The 21966-nt window shown below is 46.1% G+C and overlaps 2 protein-coding genes across 6 annotated transcripts in view; one reads left to right on the top strand and one right to left on the bottom strand.

Annotated features, from left to right (window-relative positions):
* Positions 1–11403, bottom strand: part of LOC113425948 (uncharacterized) — a 23809-nt gene extending 12406 nt beyond the window's left edge. The window contains exons 1-2 of one of the 4 annotated variants that reach the window (XM_087953693.1): positions 11248–11403; positions 630–1124 (exon numbers count right to left, since the gene is read on the bottom strand). In XM_087953693.1, coding sequence (XP_087809819.1) covers positions 630–1028 — 399 coding nt within the window. In that variant the 5' untranslated portion in view covers positions 1029–1124; positions 11248–11403. Of the gene's footprint in view, positions 1–629; positions 1125–7461; positions 7543–11247 lie in introns of those variants that run through there. The other 3 variants (XM_087953695.1, XM_026688257.2, XM_087953694.1) reach the window with 3 other exon arrangements.
* Positions 11262–21966, top strand: LOC113429886 (uncharacterized). 2 transcript variants are annotated; one of them, XM_087953642.1, is made up of 6 exons: positions 11262–11344; positions 13617–14209; positions 15110–15236; positions 17817–17899; positions 18730–18856; positions 20244–21966. In XM_087953642.1, the coding sequence occupies exons 2-6, from the start codon at positions 13697–13699 to the stop codon at positions 21611–21613; spliced, it is 2220 nt and encodes a 739-aa protein (XP_087809768.1). In that variant the 5' UTR covers positions 11262–11344; positions 13617–13696; the 3' UTR covers positions 21614–21966. The 2 variants fall into 2 exon arrangements, with proteins under 2 accessions (XP_087809768.1, XP_087809767.1); XM_087953641.1 differs by lacking the exon at positions 11262–11344 and adding an exon at positions 11454–11716.

The raw sequence follows: 21966 nt of genomic DNA, 5'->3' as shown, positions 1-21966 counted from the left end.
TGGAGACGTCTTCGGACAGCAGCGGCTCTTCAGCTTTGTAACGGAGATGAGCATCGCCCCCAAGAGCCGGGAACAACTAGCACATGTGTATGAGGGGAACCTTTACCTTTACTTACACACACACACACACATATATGTGTATGTCTGTGCGTGCGTGTTGTATATATAGAAAATATGACTTTAGCAACAGTAGTCAATATCTGGAATGATTTACCCGAATCCGTCGTTACAGCCTCAAACCCTCACAACTTTAATCTCAAACTGTCTACCATGGACCTCACCCCATTCCTAAGAGGTCCTTAGGGACGTGCATAAGTGCACCAGTGTGCCTACTGTCCATTTTACTGTCCCCGTTTAACTGTAGTTATGTCAGCTACATGACCACGGAGACGTCTTCAGACAGCGCTGGCTCTGTAACGGAGATAAGCACCGCCCCCTAGAGCCGGAAACAAGTAGCACGTATGTGCGAGGGGAACCTTTACCTTTAGAAAATGTCCACTTGCTCAAGATTTCTGCCATCCTGGAATTGGCTATCCCTTTCTTGGGTAAAATCCAGAAAAGGACGGCTTTTTGGATTGCTTTCCAAAACCGAACCAACAGTTTAGGAAACCCGACGATAATGCACTTACTTGTGCGCCCTCTATCTCGCTCAGAAGGAATCCTTCCGCCAAGGCGACGGCCTCCGAGCTGGTCTCCGGCCCGCACTCTCGAACCCAGTTCCCCATCTCTGGTGGTAAAATTTTCAGGAACTGCTCCAGAATCACCAGATCCAAGATCTGAGCTTTCGTATGCCTTTTGGGCTTCAGCCATTTGTGGCAAAGGTCGTGAATCCGGCTCCAGACTTCCCGAGGCCCTTCTGCTTCTTGGTAACAAAACTCCCTGAACCGTTTGTGCTGTTCTGACCAGCAAGTGTGCACCCCGCGCAGGATATTCTGCACTTTCTTCCCCCAGAATTCTGCCCCGTTTGCAACATCCAGGACATCGAGGCTCCTTCCAGCTTCCAGGCTGGTCAAATCCTGGTCTTCCATCTCTGAATTCAACCCCAAACAGGTTAGAAGATCACGCTGCTGGACAGCCAAGTTTCTTCCGGAGATTCAGATGGTTGAAACTCTTCAGCCTTAGAACTTGCAAGAAAAGAGATAAGATGTGGATTGTCATTTTTTTTTTTTACTGTGAACACATTGGCCCGCATTAAAAATGAAATTTTGTTGCCTGCACTTAAAAGAAAAAGCATATATCTTATCCATACCCATCTGTAACACACATATACACATGCTATATACATATAAGGGGATGCGGTGGCTCAGTGGCTAAGATCAGAAAGGTCAGCAGTTCAGCGGTTCGAATTCCTAGCGCCGCGTAACGGAGTGAGTTCCCGTTACTTGTCCCAGCTTCTGCCAACCTAGCAGTTTGAAAGCATGTAAAAACGCAAGTAGAAAAATAGGGACCACTTTGGTGGGAAGATAACAGCGTTCCATGCGCCTTTGGTGTTTAGTCATGCCGGCCACATAACCACGGAGACGTCTCCGGACAGCACTGGCTCTTTGGCTTTGTAACAGAGATGAGCACTGCCCCCTAGAGCCAGAAGCAACTAGCACATGTGTGCAAGGGTAACCTTTACCTATATACATACACACACACATATGTATATGTGTGCGTGCGCCTGCATGTTGTATATATCAAAACTATGACTTCAGCAACAGAGTGGTAAACACCTGGAATGCCCTACCCGAATCCATTGTTACAGCCTCAACCCTTCGCAGCTTCAACCTCAAATTGTCTACCTTGGACTTCACCCCCTTCCTAAGAGGTCCTTGGGGGGGGGAGTGCATAAGCGCACCAGCGTGCCTACCGTCCCTGTCCACATTTATCTTATTTACTTCCTTTGTTCCTGTTTATGTTCATACCTATACTTGTTATCTTGTACATGTTTGACAAACAAATTATATACACCACACACACACACACATTAATCACTGTCAATTTTGAATATGTAGCAGAAAGAGGAAACTTGGAGAGTTCACAAGGTTGATGCTATATATAGAATACTGGGGAAGGGGAGATGGGTCAGACGCCTCCTGCTGGCCAAAATGGGATGCAGGGGGGCCTCGCATAGCTCCCCGCATTCCGTTTTCGTCCAAGATGACCAAAATGGGGTACGGGGGGATGTGCAAGGGCCCCCGCACTCTTTTTGGGCTGCCAGAGCTACGGTGGATTGGTCCTTTGCTATTTCCAGGCGGGCCTCCAGTTTGACATCCCCAGTATAGGGTTTCCTGCCTCAGCAGGAGGTTGGATTAGAAGACCTCCAAGGTCCCTTCCAACTCTGTTATTGTATTCCAGGGGTGTCAAACTCAATTTCATCAAGGGCCACATCATGGTTGTGTTTGACCTTGGGGAGGGGGTTGGCAGTTTGGGCGTGGCCAGGATGCACAGGGCCAGCTCAACGCCACTCGTTTGGGGCGCACCTGTGTGATGACTCGGGGTGTGGCACAAAAGCAACACAGTCAAATAAGCAATAAGAGTCCCTTTATTATCTCCAACTTTGCCCCCAATGTCCAGGTTACCTTTGGATGGAGAAAAACTCTCCCAGGAACAGCCTTTAACCATAGAAAATTCAGTCCAAAACAAGGTACATAAAAACTGTAACTAAAAATCCAAACAAACCAAGCCGAAGTAATTAACTTGACAGGGCAGGAGAAGGAATTTCAGACTTGAAAGCACCGCAGAACTCAGTTGGGAAAACGCCAGGAACAGATAAGCTACAACGATACCAGATAAATTCACGTTTGCTCCCAACCACTTGCTGTGCACAGCTTCCTCTTTTATACACTGTATTCCCAGCTGCAGCTAATGAAGGGAATCAGGGCCCTTTCCTCCCCCATAAGCCACGCAACTCACATTGCTCCCTTCTCTGTTCCTCCCTGCGTGCCCTAGGACAGGGGTCCCCAACCACCGGGCCGCGGACCGGTACCGGGCCGTGGAGCACTCTCTACCGGGCCGCAAAGATTTTTTTTTTAAAAAATGGCGGCTTTCTTCACCTTCGGTGAATGCTGCTGGGATCGGGGATCAAGGACACAAATGAAAGAAGGGGAGGGAGGAAGCAACCGAAGCCTGTCCTTCTCTCTGGGTCAGCTCTCTCAGTCGCTCTCTCGCTCCTCCACCAGCCCAGGAAGAAACTGCTTCAAAGAAGCGGGGGGGGGCTTTTCCTGTCGCCGCAGCGCCTCCGAAGCGCCCGTTTCTCCCCCACCCCCACCCCGCCCGCCCGCCCGCCGCGCGCGCGCGCGGGGTTCAACCCAGTGCTCCGTTCTGCCTGCCTGCCTGCCTTCGTTAATGGTTGAATCGGAACAGCTTCGGCTGAGTAAAAGAGGCGAATAGTTATTATTCTCAGCCGAAGCTGCTCCCAAACAACCAGAAACTAAGGCAGGCAGGCAGAACGGACACTGTGGATTGAAGGCGCAGGCGGCGGGCGGTGGGGGTGAAACGGGCGCCGGAATAGCTGCGGCGACAGGAAACCCCCCCCCGCTTCTTTGAAGCAGTTTCTTCCTGGGCTGGTGGAGCAGCGAGAGAGCGAAGCCTCCTTCTCTTCTCTCTCCCCCCCCGGTCCTTGCAAAAAATTTCTGCTTGAAACCGGTCCCTGGTACAAAAAAGGTTGGGGACCACTGCCCTAGGATGAAGAGGGAGTGGGCCTGGTTCTTCCTCTGAACTCCCTCTCCCTTGTTCTACCTCTCTCTTGCTCTGCCCAGCCGGACTTGCCCTTCCCCAGTTTCCTCCACAGCCAATGGAGCCATACTCCCACTCCCTGTCAGCTGTTCGGCTTCCCCTTCGGAGTCAGATTCTGACAGCGGCATGACAATCTGTGGCCGCCCAAGTGCATCTGCCACTGAAAACAGGCTCCCAAACTCCATTTTTGCTGGCAGAGGCACCGCGGGCCAGTCTTTAGCTGTTTCCAGGGTGGCCCCCACAGGCCAGATCTAGGCACCCCATGGGCTGCATCTGGCCCGTGAGCCTTGAGTTTGACACTGCTGTTCTATTCTACATGGAACGAAACTGTGACTGAATCTAGATGTGCTTTGGATACCACGAAGACGACAGTAACAAGGAAAACAGGTCGTGAAGAGGAGGTGTAGCATCCAGGCAATCCTGCGGTCCCTGCTCAAGCATCATTTTTATGCCATGTCCCGGACAGAAGGAAGTGAACTACCCATAACGTTTTCTGCCGTCCTCACCACTCTCTCCACCGCCTTCTTGTCTGAAGCAAAATTACATTGCCGAGATTCAATGGTATTTTTTAAAATCAGGCAGCCGGATTAGTTTCTCCCAGGGGATTTGTAGACTATGGTGTTACAGCAGCAGCAAACTGGTCATAAGTCACCTTTTTTCAGTGATGCTGTAACTTCAGTCACTAAATGAACAGTTGTAAGCCAAAGACTACCTAGGGCTAGCCAAATCAGATCTCCTTTCCACTCTTTTTAACCCATTCCATCCTTCTTTCTGAGGTTAGTAAATTGAGGGCCCAGATTGTTGAGGGCAAGATGCTGGCTCTGTAAAAACCACTTAGAGAGCGCTGTAAAGGACTGTGAAGCAATAGATAATTCTAACCTAGGGGTCTTTAAATTTGACAGCTTTAAGACTTCTGGACTTCAACTCCTCCAGTCATGTTAACTCAGGAATTCTGGGAGTTGAAGTCCACTAATCTTAAACTTGCAAAGTTTGAAGACCTTTGGTCTAAGTGCTATTGCTAATGATCTATCACTTGTCGTACTCTGTACTATGACCATGATTTATCATTTGTTGCTTGTATGTACACTGAGAGACAAATTGCAATGGAGACAAATTTCTTGTGTGTCTAATCACACTTGGCCAAAAATGAATTATACTCTTTTCTATTATATTCTATTTTCTATTCTATTCCATTCCATCTATTCCATTTCCATTCTTCTACTTCTATTCTTCCATTCCATCCTATCCCTATTATTCTATTCTATATTCTATTCCATCTATTCTATCCCTATTTCTATTCTTCCATTCCATCCTATCCCTATTCTATTCTATATTCTATTTCATTCTATTCTATTCCATTCCAGCTATTCTATTTCTATTCTTCCATTTCTAATTCTATTTCTACTCTTCCATTCCATTCCATCTATTCTATTTCTATTCTATTTCTAATTCTATTTCTATTCTTCATTCCATTCCATCCTATCCCTATTATTCTATTCTGTATTCTATTTCATTCTATTCTATTCCATCTACTCTATTCCTATTTCTATTCTTTCATTCCACCCTATTCTATTCAACATTCTATTTCATTCTATTCTATTTTTATTCTTTTATTTCTATTTCTATTCTTCCATTCCATTCCATCCTATCCCTATCATTCTATTCTATATTCTATTTCATTCTATTATATTCCATCTATTCTATTCCTATTTCTATTCTTTCATTCCATCCTAACCCTATTCTATTCTACATTCTATTCCATTCCATTCCATCTATTCTATTCCTATTCTTCCATTTCTAATTCTACTTCTATTCTTCCATTCCATTCCAATCCCTATTATTCTATTCTATATTCTATTTCATTCTATTCTATTCCATCTATTCTATTTCTATTCTTCCATTTCTAATTCTATTCTTCCATTCCATCCCATCCTATCCCTATTATTCTATTCTATATTCTATTCTATTCCATTCCATCTATTCTATTTCTATTCTTCCATTTCTAATTCTACTTCTATTCTTCCATGCCATTCCATCCTATCCCTGTTATTCTATTTTATATTCTATTTCATTCTATTCTATTCCATTCCATCCATTCTATTTCTATTTTTCCATATCTAATTCTACTTCTATTCTTCCATGCCATTCCATCCTATCCCTATTATTCTATATTCCAGTGATGGCTAACCTTTTCCACTTTTGCAGCCAAAGGTGCGCTCCCATCCCTGCACCCACGATGCAATGCGCGTGCGACTCCCCCGCCACCCCCACATACGACCCCCTGCACGCCACGCCTCTGTGCATGCACACGCAACCCCCCACACGCCACATGCCTCTGCACATGCGTGTGCATCTCCCACATGTACGTCTCCCCCCACGCATGCGTGGCAGATAATCAGCTGGCTAGCGGGGGGAGCGTGCCCACCTGCGCAGTGGGGCTCTTCCGGGCGACCTCTCACGTGCCAGCAGAAGTGGCTCTGTGTGGCACTTCCGGCACACTTGGCATAGGTTCGCCATCTCGGCTATATTCTAGTTTGGAAGCAGATAGATCCCACCAACTATTGGAAGAATAAGTGGAGAACGCCTTTGTCCAGGATATGCACCCTGGAGGTGCGTTCCATTCTTCCACCTACGGGGCGGGCATTAAAAGGAGCGTCCTCTCTGGGGCTCCAACACCCAGCCGCCCACCTCCGTGGCCCTTCTCCACCTTCACCTTCCACCCAGAGTTCTAGCCAAATTAAACCACAACACCTCTGGGGGGTTTATCCCCACCCACCCTGAATTTTTTGCCTTTGCTTCCTTCCTAAGGCCTTAAGTCCTGAGCCCTTAAGTCTTCCTCCAAGAAGGGGAACAAGAAAATTAAAACATTGTGGAGGTGGGGAGGAAAAAGACCAGCACTCACCTCCCACAACAGGCCCAGTTTTGGCTTTTTTCTTTTTTTTAGCAATCACAATTCTTTGCCCATACTTGGTTTCCCCCGCTCCCTTGAATACCCCCAAGAAAAGGATTTTTTTTTAAAAAAAACAAACACGTTCATCCTACGAGCAAAAAAATAAAATAAAACCCATGCAAAATGTTTGCGTATTTTGCAAAAAAAACAAAACCAACCCACCTCCCTTGTGGATCCCATCCCTTCTAAATCCGGGGGATTCCACCAACCCCACCATACTGGATCCTTGTATGTAAAGGGAAGGGGGGATCGCTTGTGGAAGGGCGGCGGGAATCTCCCTTGGAAAGATCCCAACGGATCCCAATGGTGGTGGTTCTCCCATTTTTTTAAAAGGGGAGATTCTGCCCCCCACCTCCTCCCAAATCTCTCTCTCTTCTCGCCTTCTCTTTCCAAGGAAGCAGGGGGAAAATCAGAAATCAAGGATCTACTTACTCTCTCTGGGAGGGGCCTGGGAGGGGACGACACGGGAGGGGAGGGAAATAAATAGAAATCGGGAGGGGCCGAAAGCAAGGACACGAGCCCCCGTGGAAAGCGTGGAGAGGGGATCCGCGGTGCAAAAGATGGGAGAGGAAAGGAAGGAAGTGCCTATGGTGGTGGGGGGGTTGAAAAGAGGAAGCGAGGGAGCCAGCCACGTGGGAAGCTGCGGCAAAGCGGCTCCTCCGGGGACAATGGGAGTTGTAGTGCAAGCCTCGGAAGGGGTGGATGGGTCCAGGGTTGTGGGGAGGGGGCGCGCGATCATTGCACCCGTTTGCAATCCTGCAAGAGCTGAGCGTTGCAAAGAAGGGACTCACCTGAGGCACGGATCTCCTATCGCGGGGAGGGTGGGGGAAGGCAGTGACGGAGGCTTCCCTTTGTGCTCCGCTTCCCAGAAAGAGGAGGAGGAGGAGCCAATCCGGGTGGGGCGGGTCGAGAAGAGGGAGGCGGGCCAATGAGAGGAGGCCTGGACGGGCAGGCGGCGCGGGGGGGGCGTTGTTTGCAAGGAGGAGGGAGAGAGTAAATGGGGTTGCAAAATCCGGACGGCCGCCAGAGGGCAGCCCAAGCCGGGCTATGAAAAGGATGCGCTGTTGGGCGGCTGTGGTGCAATGGTGTCTTTGCAGCGGGGCTCCCAAGCCGTACAAACCTCGGGGAAAGAATGAAAGGGGTTGCTTGGCTGCCCCCTGGTGGCTGCCGGGGTATGCATCGGTGTGTGTGTGTGTACACACACCCACACACCCACACACCCTGCATCCTTCAGCTGGATGGTCATCTCGGGTTTATTTAAAGCAGGGGTTGCCAACCTTTTGGACCTCAGCTACCACCAAACTCATAATTTAAAATCCCAGGGACCACTAACTAGTTCTGTGGGTGTGGCCTAATTTGTGGGTGTGGTGTGGTCATGTAACTGGCTGGGCATGGCTTGTATATAAATATTATAAATATTTATATAAATATTGATTTTTTTTAATAAAAAAAGAGCAACTTTTACCCAAAATCACGCAAAGCAGGCAACCAGACTGAGTTGCTCACAGAATCATTCAGTGATCTATCTATCTGCCATCGGCTAGCTCAGTCTGTCACATAAAATTTGCTTGCCGTGAGTCTGCACTGAATCATAGAACCTTCAGTCCTAAGACAGGTTCGGCTGTGCTTAAAAGCAGAGCCGAAGATCTAAAGACTAGCTAGAAAGCAAGAAATCCAACCATTTCCTGCTTTCTAACTAATCTAAATCTCCCAGCACAGCAGAACAGCTGATGGTCAGAAAAAGGAAAAATAGCAATTTAGCAGGCAAGTTTGCGAGGTAAAGAGTGAATGGGCGGGGAGGGTTCCCACGGGCTATGTGGGCGGCACAGCCTTGTGTTTCTGCGCAGCCTGGATTAATTGCTTTGGGGGGGGGTGCTCTGGGGGTGAGATTTCTCTGAGACCCACCAAAAATTTTCTCATGGCCCACCGGTTGGCGACTGCTGATTTAAACCAAGGGTCTTCGAACTTGACCGCTTTAAGACTTGTGGACTTCAACTCCCAGAATTCCCAAGCTCACATGACTTGGAGGAGGAATTCTGGGAGTTGAAGTCCACAAATCTAAAAGCAGTCACATTCGAAGACCCTTGATTTTAAAGCAAGGGTCCCCAAACTTGGCAACTAGATAGAAGAGATTAGCATAGAATAGAAATATTGGAATGGAATAGAATTCTTTATTGGCCAAGTGTGATTGGACACACAAGGAATTTGTCTTGCTGCAAATGCTCTCAGTGCACATCAAAGAAAAGATATATTCATCAAGAGTCAAGAATCATCAGGTACAACGCTTAATAATAGTCATAGGGTACAATAAGCAATCAAATCATAGGAAATGGGAATGGAATGGAAAAGGGAATAGGATAGGACAGAATAGGAAATAGAATGGAATAGAAAAGGGAATAGGGAATAGAATAGAATAGGAAGTAGAATAGAATAGAAAAGGGAATAGGGAATAGGGAATAGAATAAAATGGGGAATAGAATAGAAATAGAATAGAATAGAATTCTTTTATTGGCCAAGTGTGATTGCGCATACAAGGAATTTGTCTTGGTGCAAATGCTCTCAATGTACATAAAAGAAAAGATACTTTAGTCAAGAATCATAAGGTTCAATATATTTTCTGGAATATATTCCTTCTTAGAGAGCAGGAATTCTCCCTTGTGATGAAATCATAACCGTACCTCTAACGGCCTTTGGAGGAATGCAAAAAGAGGAAGAAACAAACTTTTAAAATTTGTAAAGGAATATTATCTTTATTGCCATTTCCTGTGGTAAACTTGTGGTGCGGTTGTATTTATTGTGCCAGGCATATAAATGTGTGTCTGTGTGAGAATATGGGCAGGTACTCCCCAACTTAACAGCAGTTCATTTAGTGACCAAAAGTTAACAACAGCTCTGAAAAAAAAGTGACTTATGGCCATTTTTCACACTCATGATCCCCAGGGTCACGGGATCAGAATTCAGACGCTGGGCAAGTGACTCATATTTATGACAGCTGCCGTGTCCTGGGGCCATGGGATCCCCCTTTTGTGACCTGACCGGAAAAATCAACGGGGAAAGCCAGATTTACTTAACAAGTGTAGTGGTTCACTTAACAATTATGGAAGAAAGGTCGCAAGATAGGGGGGAAATTCACTTAACAACCATCTCGCTTAGCGGCAGAAATTTTGGGGCTCAAACGGTGGTCATAAGTCGAGGACTCCCTGGCTGAACTCAACTAGGTGGTCTGGGATTTTGTCATCCTTGCAAAAACTGGGGAGCTGGACCTGCAACACCCCAAAAAAACCCACCAAGGAAACCCAATGAAAAAACAGTCCACGGGGAGAAAAGACCATTAAAACCCCATGATTTATGGGAGAGCACCCTGAGGCCCAACTTCGACACTGGTAGCCCCGAAGGATCCCTCTCTTCATACTCTACATAAATGACCTCTGTGATCATATTAAGAGCAACTGCGTTCTCTTCGCCGATGATGTAAAGCTGTTCAACACCACCAACAATACTGCTACCCTTCAAAAAGACCTCAACAAATAAATGCTCTGTCTTACATATTGGCAAAAAGAAAAAAAAGAAAAGAAAAAAAGGAGAAAATAAAATACAAGCTGAATAGTCAAGACCTTGTTGATGATCCAAACTCTGTCAAGGACCTTGGAGTACTCATCTCTAATGATCTAAGTGCTAGAGCCCACTGTAAATACATAGCCAAAAAGGCATTAATCCTGCGTAGCTTTTCCTCTGGTAATATCACACTACTAACTAGAGCATACAAAACATTTGCTAGACCAATACTCGAATACAGCTCATCAGTCTGGAATCCGCATTATGTATCTGATATTAACACAGTTGAGAAAGTCACAGAAATATTTCACAAGAAGAGTTCTCCTCTCCTCTCCTCATTGCAGAATACCTTATGCCACCAGACTTGAAATTCTAGACCTAGAAAACCTAGAACTATGCTGCCTTCGGTCCGATCTAAGTATAGCATATAAAATCATACATTGCAATGACTTACCTGTCAATGAATACTTCAGCTTCAACCATAACAACACAAGAGCAAACAATAGATACAAACTCAAGGTTAATCGCACCAAACTTGATTGCAGGAAATACGACTTCAGCAATAGAGTGGTCAATGTCTGGAATACTCTCCCTGACTCTGTGGTTTCTCACCCAAACCCCAAAAACTTTAACCTGCTTAGACTGTCTACTATTGACCTCACCTCTTTCCTAAGAGGTCTGTAGGGGGCGTGCAATAAGCGCACCAAGGTGCCTACCGTCCCTGTCCTATTGTTTCTTTTATTTTTCTTATATGTATCCATTTCATGTATTCATAACTATGTTTATACTTACACCTGTTATCTTATAATCACTTGACATAAAATAAATAAAATAATAAAATAAAAAGGATCGCGGACGGGATGCAAATAAAATGGGGCAGCGAGTCGCTCACTTGGCGCAACTGGTGGGCGGGATCCACCAGGTGGCGCTGCCCAGCAAGCGAGCGTTATGCTTCCCATCGATGGGGGGGCATCATTCGAGAGGCCTCTCTAGGAACAATGAGTTTTTTCTGTTAAGATTACCTGCAGAAGAATGCGCAGGCGCGATTCTGCTCTTCAATTCCTTAAGGAGGAGGGCGGAGCGCGCGTCCTTTCCCAACTGGAGAGCTCGGAAATACAGGTGGGTGGGAAGAGCCTGGAGCTGGGGACGCTAAGGCTTAATTACGTCCCCAGAAGAATGCGCAGGCGCAAACGTGCTCCCCAACCCTTAGTGGCGAGAGCGGAGCTGCGAGGGGAAGGCGGAGCGCGCGTTCTTCTCCAGGTGCGGTGGGTGGAGCTTTGGAATCCCTGGTCGAATGGGAGGAGTCTTTGGAGCTGGGATTCTACTTTAACCCTTTAGATGCCTGCAGAAGAGTGCGCAGGCGCGAACAAGCTCTCAACGGTGGAAGCGAGAGCCGTTGCGAAGCGGGCGGAGCTTGGAATCCCGGGCGGGGTGGGAGGAGCCTGGAGCGCGGGCGCCGGAGGATCCCTTGCAACCCGTTGAAGGTTTCAGGTGAGGCGATTCTTCTCCGGATCCTCCTTCCCCTCCTCCTCCTCTTTAAGGTTGGGGGTCTTTTAGATTAGGATGCTTTTATTCCCCCCCCCCAGAATAAAAGGCTGGGGGGAAGGGAGGAGAGCCAGGCAGAGCTCCTTGGGACTGCTCCCCCTCTATCCCCATCCCACCCCATGACCCCGTTTCCCACCCTGGGAGGGGAGGGGTCCTGGCGGGTGGAGAGCCTGGCCCGCAGAAAGGAAGACAACCCCATCCCCCAGAAGTGGCTGTCCATGGTTTTTCCTGTCCAAAAACCTTCATTTGGGGGTGCTGGAAATAAAGCCAGAGGGGTTTGGGGGTGAAGGTGCTGGAGGAAAAGCCAGAGGGGTTTGGGATGTGTCCCCCCCACCCTGCTCCAGGACCCAAGCTAAGTGCCAGCATTGGAGGTATCTCCAGCTTGGAAGCTCTGGGAATTAATCTGCCCTTTGCAAAGTTACCCAGGTGCTGAAGTAAAGAAAAACTCTCCAGGACAATGACTTTGCTTGTCCTAAGAAATACAAGTAATCCTCCTCGAATTACAACCATTTGTTATAGTGACTGTTCAAGGTTACAACAACAGCCCCCCCCCCAAAAGAAAAATGCTTGACAACTGGCATGTATTCATGACAGCTGCAGAGTCCCTGGGTTACACCCGATCCCCTTTTGCCACCTTCTGACAAGCAAAGTCAATGGAGGGACGCCAGATTCACTTAACAACTGTGTAACTGACATAAAACAAAGGCAGTGATTCACTTAACCACTGTGGCAAGCAAGGTTGCAAAGTGGGGCAAAACTGTCTTCCTTAGCAACAGAGGTTTTTTTGACTCAATTGTGGTCGTAAATCATGACCTACCTGTACTTTCTTTTTGAAAAGTGATTGTGTGTGTTTTGTTTGTATGTGCTTTTAAGAGCAGTGTGTCAGGATTCCAGCAATCGCCCTAATTAAATCATGATTCTTGAACCAACCTTCAGAAAATTTCAAAGGATTCATTAGAGGCAACATACTGGCACTGCCCTGTATGAAGCCATCTCTGGCATATGTAATTTACAGTCACCTGTGACCCTGTTTCCCCCCTCCCCCCAGGTGTCTTGTAAACTATGGTATAGCATAGTGGTGGCCAACCTTTTTGGGCTCGCGTGCCAGCACCCAGAAGGCAATGCGTGCACCCCCTCATGACCCTGTGCATGCGTGCACAATCTCCCCCCTCCCACCATCCCCTTACCTGCACTGCGCCTCACAGCTGATTTTTCAGCTGATTTTTCAGCTGATTTGAGGCCTTTTTCGGCCTCCCAGAGGCTTAAAAAAACCTGCAGGCTTTTCAGGATGAATAATAGGCCTGTTTCGTCACTTCCAGTATTACAGGAAGTGACAAAATGAGGCCTATTATTCATCCTGAAAAGCCTGCAGAAAGTTTTTTTAAGCCTCTGACAGGCCAAAAAAGGCCTCAAACCAGCAGAAAAAAATCAGCTGTGAGGTGCGCGCATGCGCAGTATGGTAAGTTTGCCTGCGGCTCGTGTGCCAGCAAAATGGCTCTGTGTGCCATAGGTTTGCTGTCATGGGTATAGCACGTTCACAGGCTGGGTGTCATCATTCACGTTCTCCAATTAAATATATTTGGAGCAAACCTCTGGTAGCTTAGTTACAATCTTTTAAAGATAAGAGTTGGAATATACTTTTGTTTTCAACTGCTCTTCCTGATTTCGTTCCTCCCCCCCTTCTTTTGGCAACTACTAAAACAAGCATAGGAATGTTTTATGAGTTGACACACCGTCTTCTCAGTCTTCCCTTCAATGAATTTGGACAAGGACATCCTATCGAAGTCTACGAAGGCAGCTCTCTTTTTTTCCTGACTTTTTCTTTCCTTTTGTTCCTTTCCCTTAGCTTGAAAACTGAAAGCATTTTCATTTTTTTGGCTGGAAGGATTCTTATCGTTGGAGGCTCAAAGTTCCACATCTCCCAAAATGGCTCACAGTGCCTCTTCTTGCCATTCTGCTCCTTTGACTGAAAGTCCTTTTGCAAATCCAGGACAGACTTCGGACGGATGTGAACCAGTCTCTCGGTACACCCCAAAAACCACGTCACAAGACCCAGAAGGATACGGATCCCATGTTGCTTTGCATAGGTCTACTGAGAAGTTCTGGAGAAGAACGAGGAAGGACAACGTCCTGGAAGGAAGAACCATCAGATGGGCTGGAAAACATCAACTTTGCCAGGAGTTCTACAAAGAAACCGAGGCTCCCCGAGAACTTTGCAGTCGGTTACACCATATTTATCGTCGATGGCTGAAGCCAGAGAAACACACAAAAACTCAGATGTTGGACTTGGTGGTCCTGGAGCAGTTCCTGGCCATCCTGCCTTCAGAGATGGAGAGGTGGGTGCGGGAGTGTGGAGCAGAGACCAGTTCCCAGGCGGTGGCCCTCGCGGAAGGCTTCCTCCTGAGCCAGGCGGAGGAGAAGAAGCTGGCAGAAATGCAGGTGAGACAAAAAAATCATTGTGTAGCTAATCCTTGACTTAGCAACAGTTCACTTAGTGACCATCCAAAGTTACAACAGCATTGGAAAAAAATGACTTACGACCGTTATGAATGTTGACTCAGCCTTCCATCCTTCTGAGGTCGGTCCAATGAGGACCCATATTGTTGAGGGGCAAGATGCTGACTCTGTAAACTGCTTAGAGAGGGCTGTAAAAGCACTGTGAAGCAGTATATACCATAATTTTTGCACTATAAGATGCTCCAGAACTTAAGACACACCTAGCTTCTCATAATACTGCTGATCAGCTCTTCCTGGCGGCGGGGATCATCTCAACCATTTGCCGCTGCCTTGAACAACTGATTGGTAGTATTCCAGGAGGCTGATCCAACCGCCAATCAGCTGCTTGGCAGCGAAGGCTCCAGCGGTCCCTGACGGGGTTGAGAAGCTTCAGTGGTGAAGTGGGTATGTCTAGTTTCATGAAAAGGACTACGGGTGACATGATAGCACTCTTCCAACATCTTAGGGGCTGCCACAAAGAAGAGGGAGACAAGCTATTCTCCAAAGCACTTGAGGGCAGGATAAGAAACAATGGGTGGAAACTAATCAAGGAGAGAGGCAACTTAGAACTAGGGAGAAATTTCCTGATTGTGAGAACAATTAATCAGTGGAACAATTTGCCTCCAGAAGTTGTGAATGCTCCAATACGGGAAGTTTTTAAGGAGAGGTTTTACAACCGTTTGTCTGAAATGGTGTAGGGTTTCCTGCCTGAGCAGGGGTTGGACTCCAAGGTCCCTTCAAATGTTGTTCTAGTCTACCTGTATGTGAGAAGCCCTCTCTTTTTAGAGAGAACCTGGTTGCAGTGGACCTTAAAATCCTCGTCCTTTTTTTCCCTTTGGACAGGTTCAGGATCCCTTCATGGAAGTGGGTGCAAAAAAGCCCCGAGCACACACAGACCTGTCACCTCTCTCTCAGGAACTGGCCTTTGAAGGGATCTCCCAAGAGGATCCAGCTCAGATCACATCCGAAGGTAATAAATTAGGTTCTTCATTCGTTAAATGTTTATATTGCTGTACTCCACCAGGAACCGTAACAGGGTGCAGCTGAAAATGAACATATTACAGAACGTTATCCATTCATTGATCATTTTGGTTCAGCTTGGAACCTTAGTCCAATGTTTCTCCAGGGTCCCAATAAGCAAATCCTTAACCAACAAAGGCCCCTTTGAGCTGCTAGCATTCCCAGGCAGAGATGCCCCCTTTCAAGGCATGTAACATCATCTCTCCCAATGAGACATTGAGCACCCTGATCCAGCCAATCAACTCCCACCAAACTCCCAAATAGCAACAGCAATAGCACTTGGACTTATATACCGCTTCATAGTGCTTTACAGCCCCCTCTAAGCGGTTTACAGAGTCAGCCTATTGCCCCCAACAATCTGGGTCCTCATTTTACCCACCTGGGAAGGAGAGATGGCTGAGTCAACCTTGAGCCGGTGAGGATCGAACTCCTGGCTGCGGGCAGAGTTAGTCTGGAAAAAAAAAATTGAACCACCACGCCACCAAATGAATCGGATAAGGCAAGATTGTAAGTCCCGTCTAACGGAAATCGTACTGTTCAGCACCTGCGCACTTCCTTGAAGTCCTGGGAAAATCCTCACCGACTCAAGGTTGACTCAGTCTTCCATCCTTTAGAGGTTGGTAAAATGAGGAGCCAGGATCGAACTCTTGGCTGTGGGCAGAGTTAGCCTGCAATAATTTCTAACCACCACGCCACCACAGCTCCAAATATAAGGCAAGAGTATAAGTCCCGTCTAATGGAAATCGTACTGTTCCTCAGCTGCCCAATTCCTTGATGTCCTGGGAAAAAGTGAATGCAAGACACAATCTTAAAATCTCTATTTCAGTAGACTCTTAAGTCCAGACTTAAGGAACCTTAATTCTTCATATCTTCACGGGGCCTTCCGTGGATTGACAGAGCCCTTCCATCTCATGACCAGTAAAGTACCTCCAAGCCTAACTCTTCAGCCTCTCTATTTCACTCCTCACCACCTGTTACTCAGTTAATCAGAGAGGTTGGGCCTCTGGCCACAGTCTCGCATCCCCAGATCAGTGTATGCATATTTATTGCGATGGTGGCACAGTGGTTAGAATGCAGTATTGCAGGCTAATTCTGCCAACTGTCCACAGTTCAATCCTGAGCAGCTCAAGGTTGACTCACCCTTCCACCCTTCCGAGGTGCGTAAAATGAGGACCCAGGTTGTTGGGGGCAAAGTTGCTGACTCTCTAAATCACTTAGAGAGGGCTATCAAAGCACTATGAAGCAGTAGAGAAGTATTAAGTGCTATTGGTAGTGCTATTGCTAACACCACAGTTGCAACCTAAATTTCTAAGCAAGACAGTTGTTAAGCGAGTTTTGCCCCATTTTATGACTTTCCTTGTGACCGTTGTTAAGTGTCCATGGAGACTCTCAGTCATCCAGGTAATAGTTGTCCCAAAATTGTATCTGCCTCTTGAAAAAGCAACTTTGGGACAGTTGGGAAGTGAATTACTTCCGTTCTTAAGTTGGCAACATGGTTGTCAAGGGGATCTGGTTTCCCCACTGGCTTTGCTTGTTGGAAAGTTGTATGATCTCAGGACACCGTTGAATGTCATAAATGCATGGCAGTTGCTGAGCATCTGAATTTTGATCACATGACCATAGGATACTGCAACTGTCGTAAGTGTGAATAATGATCATCATTATTTTTACCTGCCGTTGTAACTTCAAACACTAAACGGTACAGGTTTTCCTTGTTCTTATTCCTCCTGGATCCTATGTGGATACAGATTACACCCAGGTCTTTATTTTTTATTATCCCTCTGGTGTTCCCTATCAGCCCACTCCCCAATATTGAACTTGGAATTAATATTTTTAACCTTGGGTTGTTCATACCATGTACAGTTCTACTGTCAGGATTCCGGTAGTTACCCCAATTATATCCTGAGTCTCGAGCCAAACTTCCAAAACTTCAAAAGGATTTATTGGGAGTTTAAATGTCCGGCACTGCCTGGGTGTAGCCAACTCTGAGACACATCATTCACTGTCACCCTTGACCCTGGTTTCCCCCCTGCCCCCCAGGTGTATCATAATTCATATTCTCCAATGGGACACATCCATAGCCAAGAGTCATCAGTCATGCTCTCCAGTTAGAATTTTGCTTGGCAGAAATGTCAGTCACCTAGTTACTATCTTTGAAAACTATTTATGGACTGCACTTTTGGTTTCCAAGCTGCCACACAGCTCCCCGCTCCCTTTCTGTTGGCAACTCTAAAAAGACCATAGAAATATTTTGTGAGTTGACATCTAACTTGCTTCCCATGATGCTCAGTGTGCAGCATAAAACTGTTGGGGAAGATTATTGGGGGGCAATATGCTGACTCTTTAACCTGCTTAGCAAGGGCTGTAAAATACTATGAAGTGGTATATAAGTCGAGGTGCTATTGATATTACTTACTTGCACCCTCACTGGTGTGAAAAAAATGCTCCTTTTATTTTTTTGGGTATAATTTTTCTCAAGAATGCAGTAGGAATGTTTTCAAAATGCCTTCCTCCATTTTTGTCTTCTTAGGAAATGGAGCAACCCTGCGGTTTCCTGCAAAAATGCCTCTGCTTTGTGGTGGACCTGAAACTGCTGTGGTCATTCCAACTCAGGTAGGAGGGATCAAGCTCATGTAAAGTGTTAGTACCAATTTATAATGCCTTGGTAAGACCTACAACTTGGAATATTGAATCCAGTTTTGATCGCTGCAATATAAAAAAGATGTTGAGAGTCTGGAAAGAGAACACAGAAGAGCGATGAAGATGATTAGAGGACTAGAGGCTAAAATATATGAAAAATGGTTGCAGGATTTGGGTATGTCTAGTTTAATGAAAAGAAGGACTTGGGGTGACATGATAGCAGTGTTCCAATATCTAAGGGGCTGCCACAAAAAAGAGGGAGCTGTTGTACAAAGCACCTGAAGGTAGGACAAGAAGCAATGAATGGAAACTAATCAAGGAGAGAAGCAATCTAGAACAGGGGTCTCCAACCTTAGCAACTTTAAGACTTGTGGACTTCAACTCCCAGAATTCCTCAGCCAGGAAAGCTGGCTGAGGAATTCTGGGAGTTGAAGTCCACAAGTCTTAAAGTTGCTAAGGTTGGAGACCCCTGATCTAGAACTAAGGAGGAATTTCCTTAACAGTGAGGAAAATTAACTAGTGGAATAGCTTTTCTTTAGATTTTGTGGGAGCTCCATTGCTGGAGGTTTTTAAGAAGAGACTGGACAACCAGTTCTCTGAAATGGTAAAGGGCCTCCTGCAGTAGTGTGGAGCTATAATTATTTATTTGTATAAATAGATTAGATACCACCCACTTCACTCTCAAGAGTGACCTTGGGTGATTTTCAGATGGTACAGGTAATCCTCAACTTACGACCTCAACTACAACTTGGAACTTTACATTAAGAGAGATGGGTTTGTTTGTTTTTTGTTGTTAATTTCAGAATTGTATGACATTTGAAGATATAGCCGTATTTTTTTCGGAAGAGGAGTGGGCCCTGCTGAATCATGACCAAAAATTGCTGTACAGGGAGATCACGTTGGAAAATGCAAGGAACATTACCTGCCTAGGTAAGAGTTCTTTTTCTACTTTTCTGGTCAGACGTAACCAGCTTACCCGTTTCTGAGAAAATGCTGGTCTGTTCCTTTCCTACAGTGAATGCCCTTAACAGCATTGAGACCCTCACCAGATCAGGCAGGCAGGGCTAAAACTCTTCATGCTGTTTCTTCTCAATAGAAGGGAACAAACACACACACACACCCCTTATTGAGTTTCTCTTTTGGGTAGGGAGTGCCTTCCATTTTTCTGGAATTCAGAAACCCTAATAGGTCCGAATTCCATGCATCACATGAAGTGTTAATACCACTTTATAATGCCTTGATAAGACCACACTTAGAATACTGCATCCAGTTTTGGTCAGCATGATATAAAATAATGTTGAGACTCTAGAAAGACTGCAGAAAAGAGCAACAAAGATGGTTAGGGAACTGGAGGCTAAAACATGCTGGAATTAGGTATGTCTAGTTGAATGAATGAAAAGAAAGACGAGGGCTGATATGATAGTAATGTTCCAATATTTGAGGGTTTGCCACAAAGAAGAGGGAGTCAAGCTCAGAGGGAGCTGCTGCCGGTTCGCACCGGTTCAAGTGAACCGGTTGTTAAGATTCAGCGCAGTTCACTGAACTGGCAAATCCCACCACTGGCTGGCCCCATCCCGCTCGTTTGACCTTGAGCTGGCCAGAATCGAACTTCTGGCAGTCAGCAGAGTTAGCCTGCAATACTGCATTCTAACCATTGTGCCACCATGGCTCATAAGTTCAGAATTACATGTAACCCTAATAGGCCCAAATTTCATGCATCGCATGAAGTGTTGATACCACTTTAAAATGCCTTGATAAGGCCACACATAGAATACTGCATCCAGTTTTGATCACCACGATATCAAATAATCTTGAGGCTCTAGAAAGATTGCAGAGAAGAGCAACAAAGATGGTTAGGGGACTGGAGGCTAAAACATGCTGGAATTAGATATGTCTAAGTTTAATGAAAAGAAAGACTAGGGCTGACATGATAGTAATGTTCCAATATTTGAAGGTTTGCCACAAAGAAGAGGGAGTCAAGCTCAGAGGGAGCTGTTGCCGGTTCGCACCGGTTCAAGCGAACTGGTTGGTTATAAAATTCAGCGCAGTTCGGTGAACTGGCAAGTTCCACCACTGGCTGGCCCCTCCCGCTCATTTGACCTTGAGCCGGTCAGAATCGAACTACTGGCAGTCAACAGAATTAGCCTGCAATACTGCATTCTAACCATTGTGCCACCATGGCTCATAAGTTCAGAATTACATGTAATGTTCAAATATAGGATGTGACAATAGAGCATGATCCCTGAGGGTACCTTACCTTGGGGCTAGAGCATCTCATGAAACTCACCTCTTTGTTTCTTCTTTTTGTCTCAATCAGGTGAATGGTGGGAGAAAGAGGACTCTAAGAAGGAGATGGTAGAGAACTTGCCAATAGTCAAAAATGAAATTGGAGAAACGATGTTCCAATGTCAACGGGGAGTTCAAAGTCCTGAGGAAAACCACCTAAACGGAGAGCCAGTTAAAGCCCTCGCTTTTCATCAGGCAGATAACAATGTGCTCCTGGCTGAAAAAAATCACCAAGAAACCGGAATGTGTCCAGGGTGTGGAAAAATATTGAAGGAGGAATCAGGATTGTGTGGAAATTGCAGAAGGCATCCTGTCGAGGCACAACCTGAAAATAGGGAATGGGCCTTTCCTCTTATTTTAAATCAAAATATATTGTTTGGGGGAAAATTATATAAAGGTGTGAAATGTGATGAGACCTTCAGCCAGAGTAGCCATCTCAGTAACCATCAAAAGATTCAGGTCTGCAGGAATCCATATCAATGCATGGATTGTGGGAAGAGCTTCCATCAGAAAAGTCAGCTTATGACTCATGAAAGGATCCACCGAGGAGAGAAACCACATGCCTGCACAGAGTGTGGAAAGAGCTTCATTAGGAGAAGTTACCTGACTTCCCACAGGAGAATCCACAGCGGGGAGAAACCCTATCAATGTACGGAGTGTGGGAAGTGCTTCTCTCAGAGAAGCCACCTTGCCTCCCATAAGAGGATCCACACAGGGGAGAAACCGTATCAGTGCCTGGAGTGCGGAAAGTGCTTCAGAGAAATAAGTCGCCTCACTTCCCATAAAAGGATCCACACCGGAGAGAAGCCCTATAAATGTATGGAGTGTGGGAAGAGTTTTAGTGTGAGCTGTTCCCTGACATCCCATATGAGGATCCACCGAGGAGAGAAACCCTATCAATGCGTGGAGTGTGGGAAGTGCTTCAGTCAGAGCAGTTACCTGAGTTCCCACAGGAGAAGCCACAGAGGGGAGAAACCCTATCCATGTACGGAGTGCGGGAAGTGCTTCTGTCGCAAAAGTGAGCTTACTTGCCATCAGAGGATCCACACAGGGGAGAAACCGTATCAGTGCCTGGAGTGCGGGAAGAGATTCAGTGTTGCAAGTTACCTCACTTCCCATAAAAAGATCCACACCGGAGAGAAGCCATACCAATGTCTGGAGTGCGGGAAGAGTTTTAGGGTAAACAGTTCCCTTACATCCCATAAAAGGACTCACACAGGGGAGAAGCCATACAAATGTACGGACTGTGGAAAGAGCTTCACTGTAAGCAGTTCCCTTAATTCTCATAAAAGGATCCACACGGGGGAGAAACCGTACCACTGTGTGGAATGTGGAAAGAGTTTTAGAAAGAGTAGTTCTGTGACTTCCCATAGAAGGATCCACACAGGAGAAAGCATATGAGTGTACGGACTGTGGAAAGTGTCAACTCATAAAATATTTCTGTGGTCTTTTTAGAGTTGCCAACAGGAGTGGGGAGGAGTGTGGCAGCTTGAAACCGAAATTGCAGTCCATAAATAGTTTTCAAAGATAGTAACTAGGTGATTGAAGTTTCTGCCGTGCAAAATTCTAACTGGGGAACATAATTGATGTCTCTTGGCTATGATGTGTCTCATTGGAAAATATGAATTATGATACACTCGGGATGGGTGAAAAGCAGGGTCAAAGGTGACAATGAATGATGTGTTTCAGAGTCGGCTACACTCAGGCAATGCCGGACATGTTAACTCACAATAAATCCTTTTGAAGTTTCGGAA

The sequence above is a fragment of the Notechis scutatus genome, chromosome 2, assembly GCF_049901735.1.
Source record: "Notechis scutatus isolate UNSWTSFEM ecotype Mainland chromosome 2, rNotScu1.2, whole genome shotgun sequence".
In the NCBI taxonomy this organism is placed as follows: Eukaryota; Metazoa; Chordata; class Lepidosauria; order Squamata; family Elapidae; genus Notechis; species Notechis scutatus.
The sequence above is the reverse complement of the archived record's forward strand: the minus strand, read 5'-3'. Positions and strand labels throughout refer to the sequence as shown.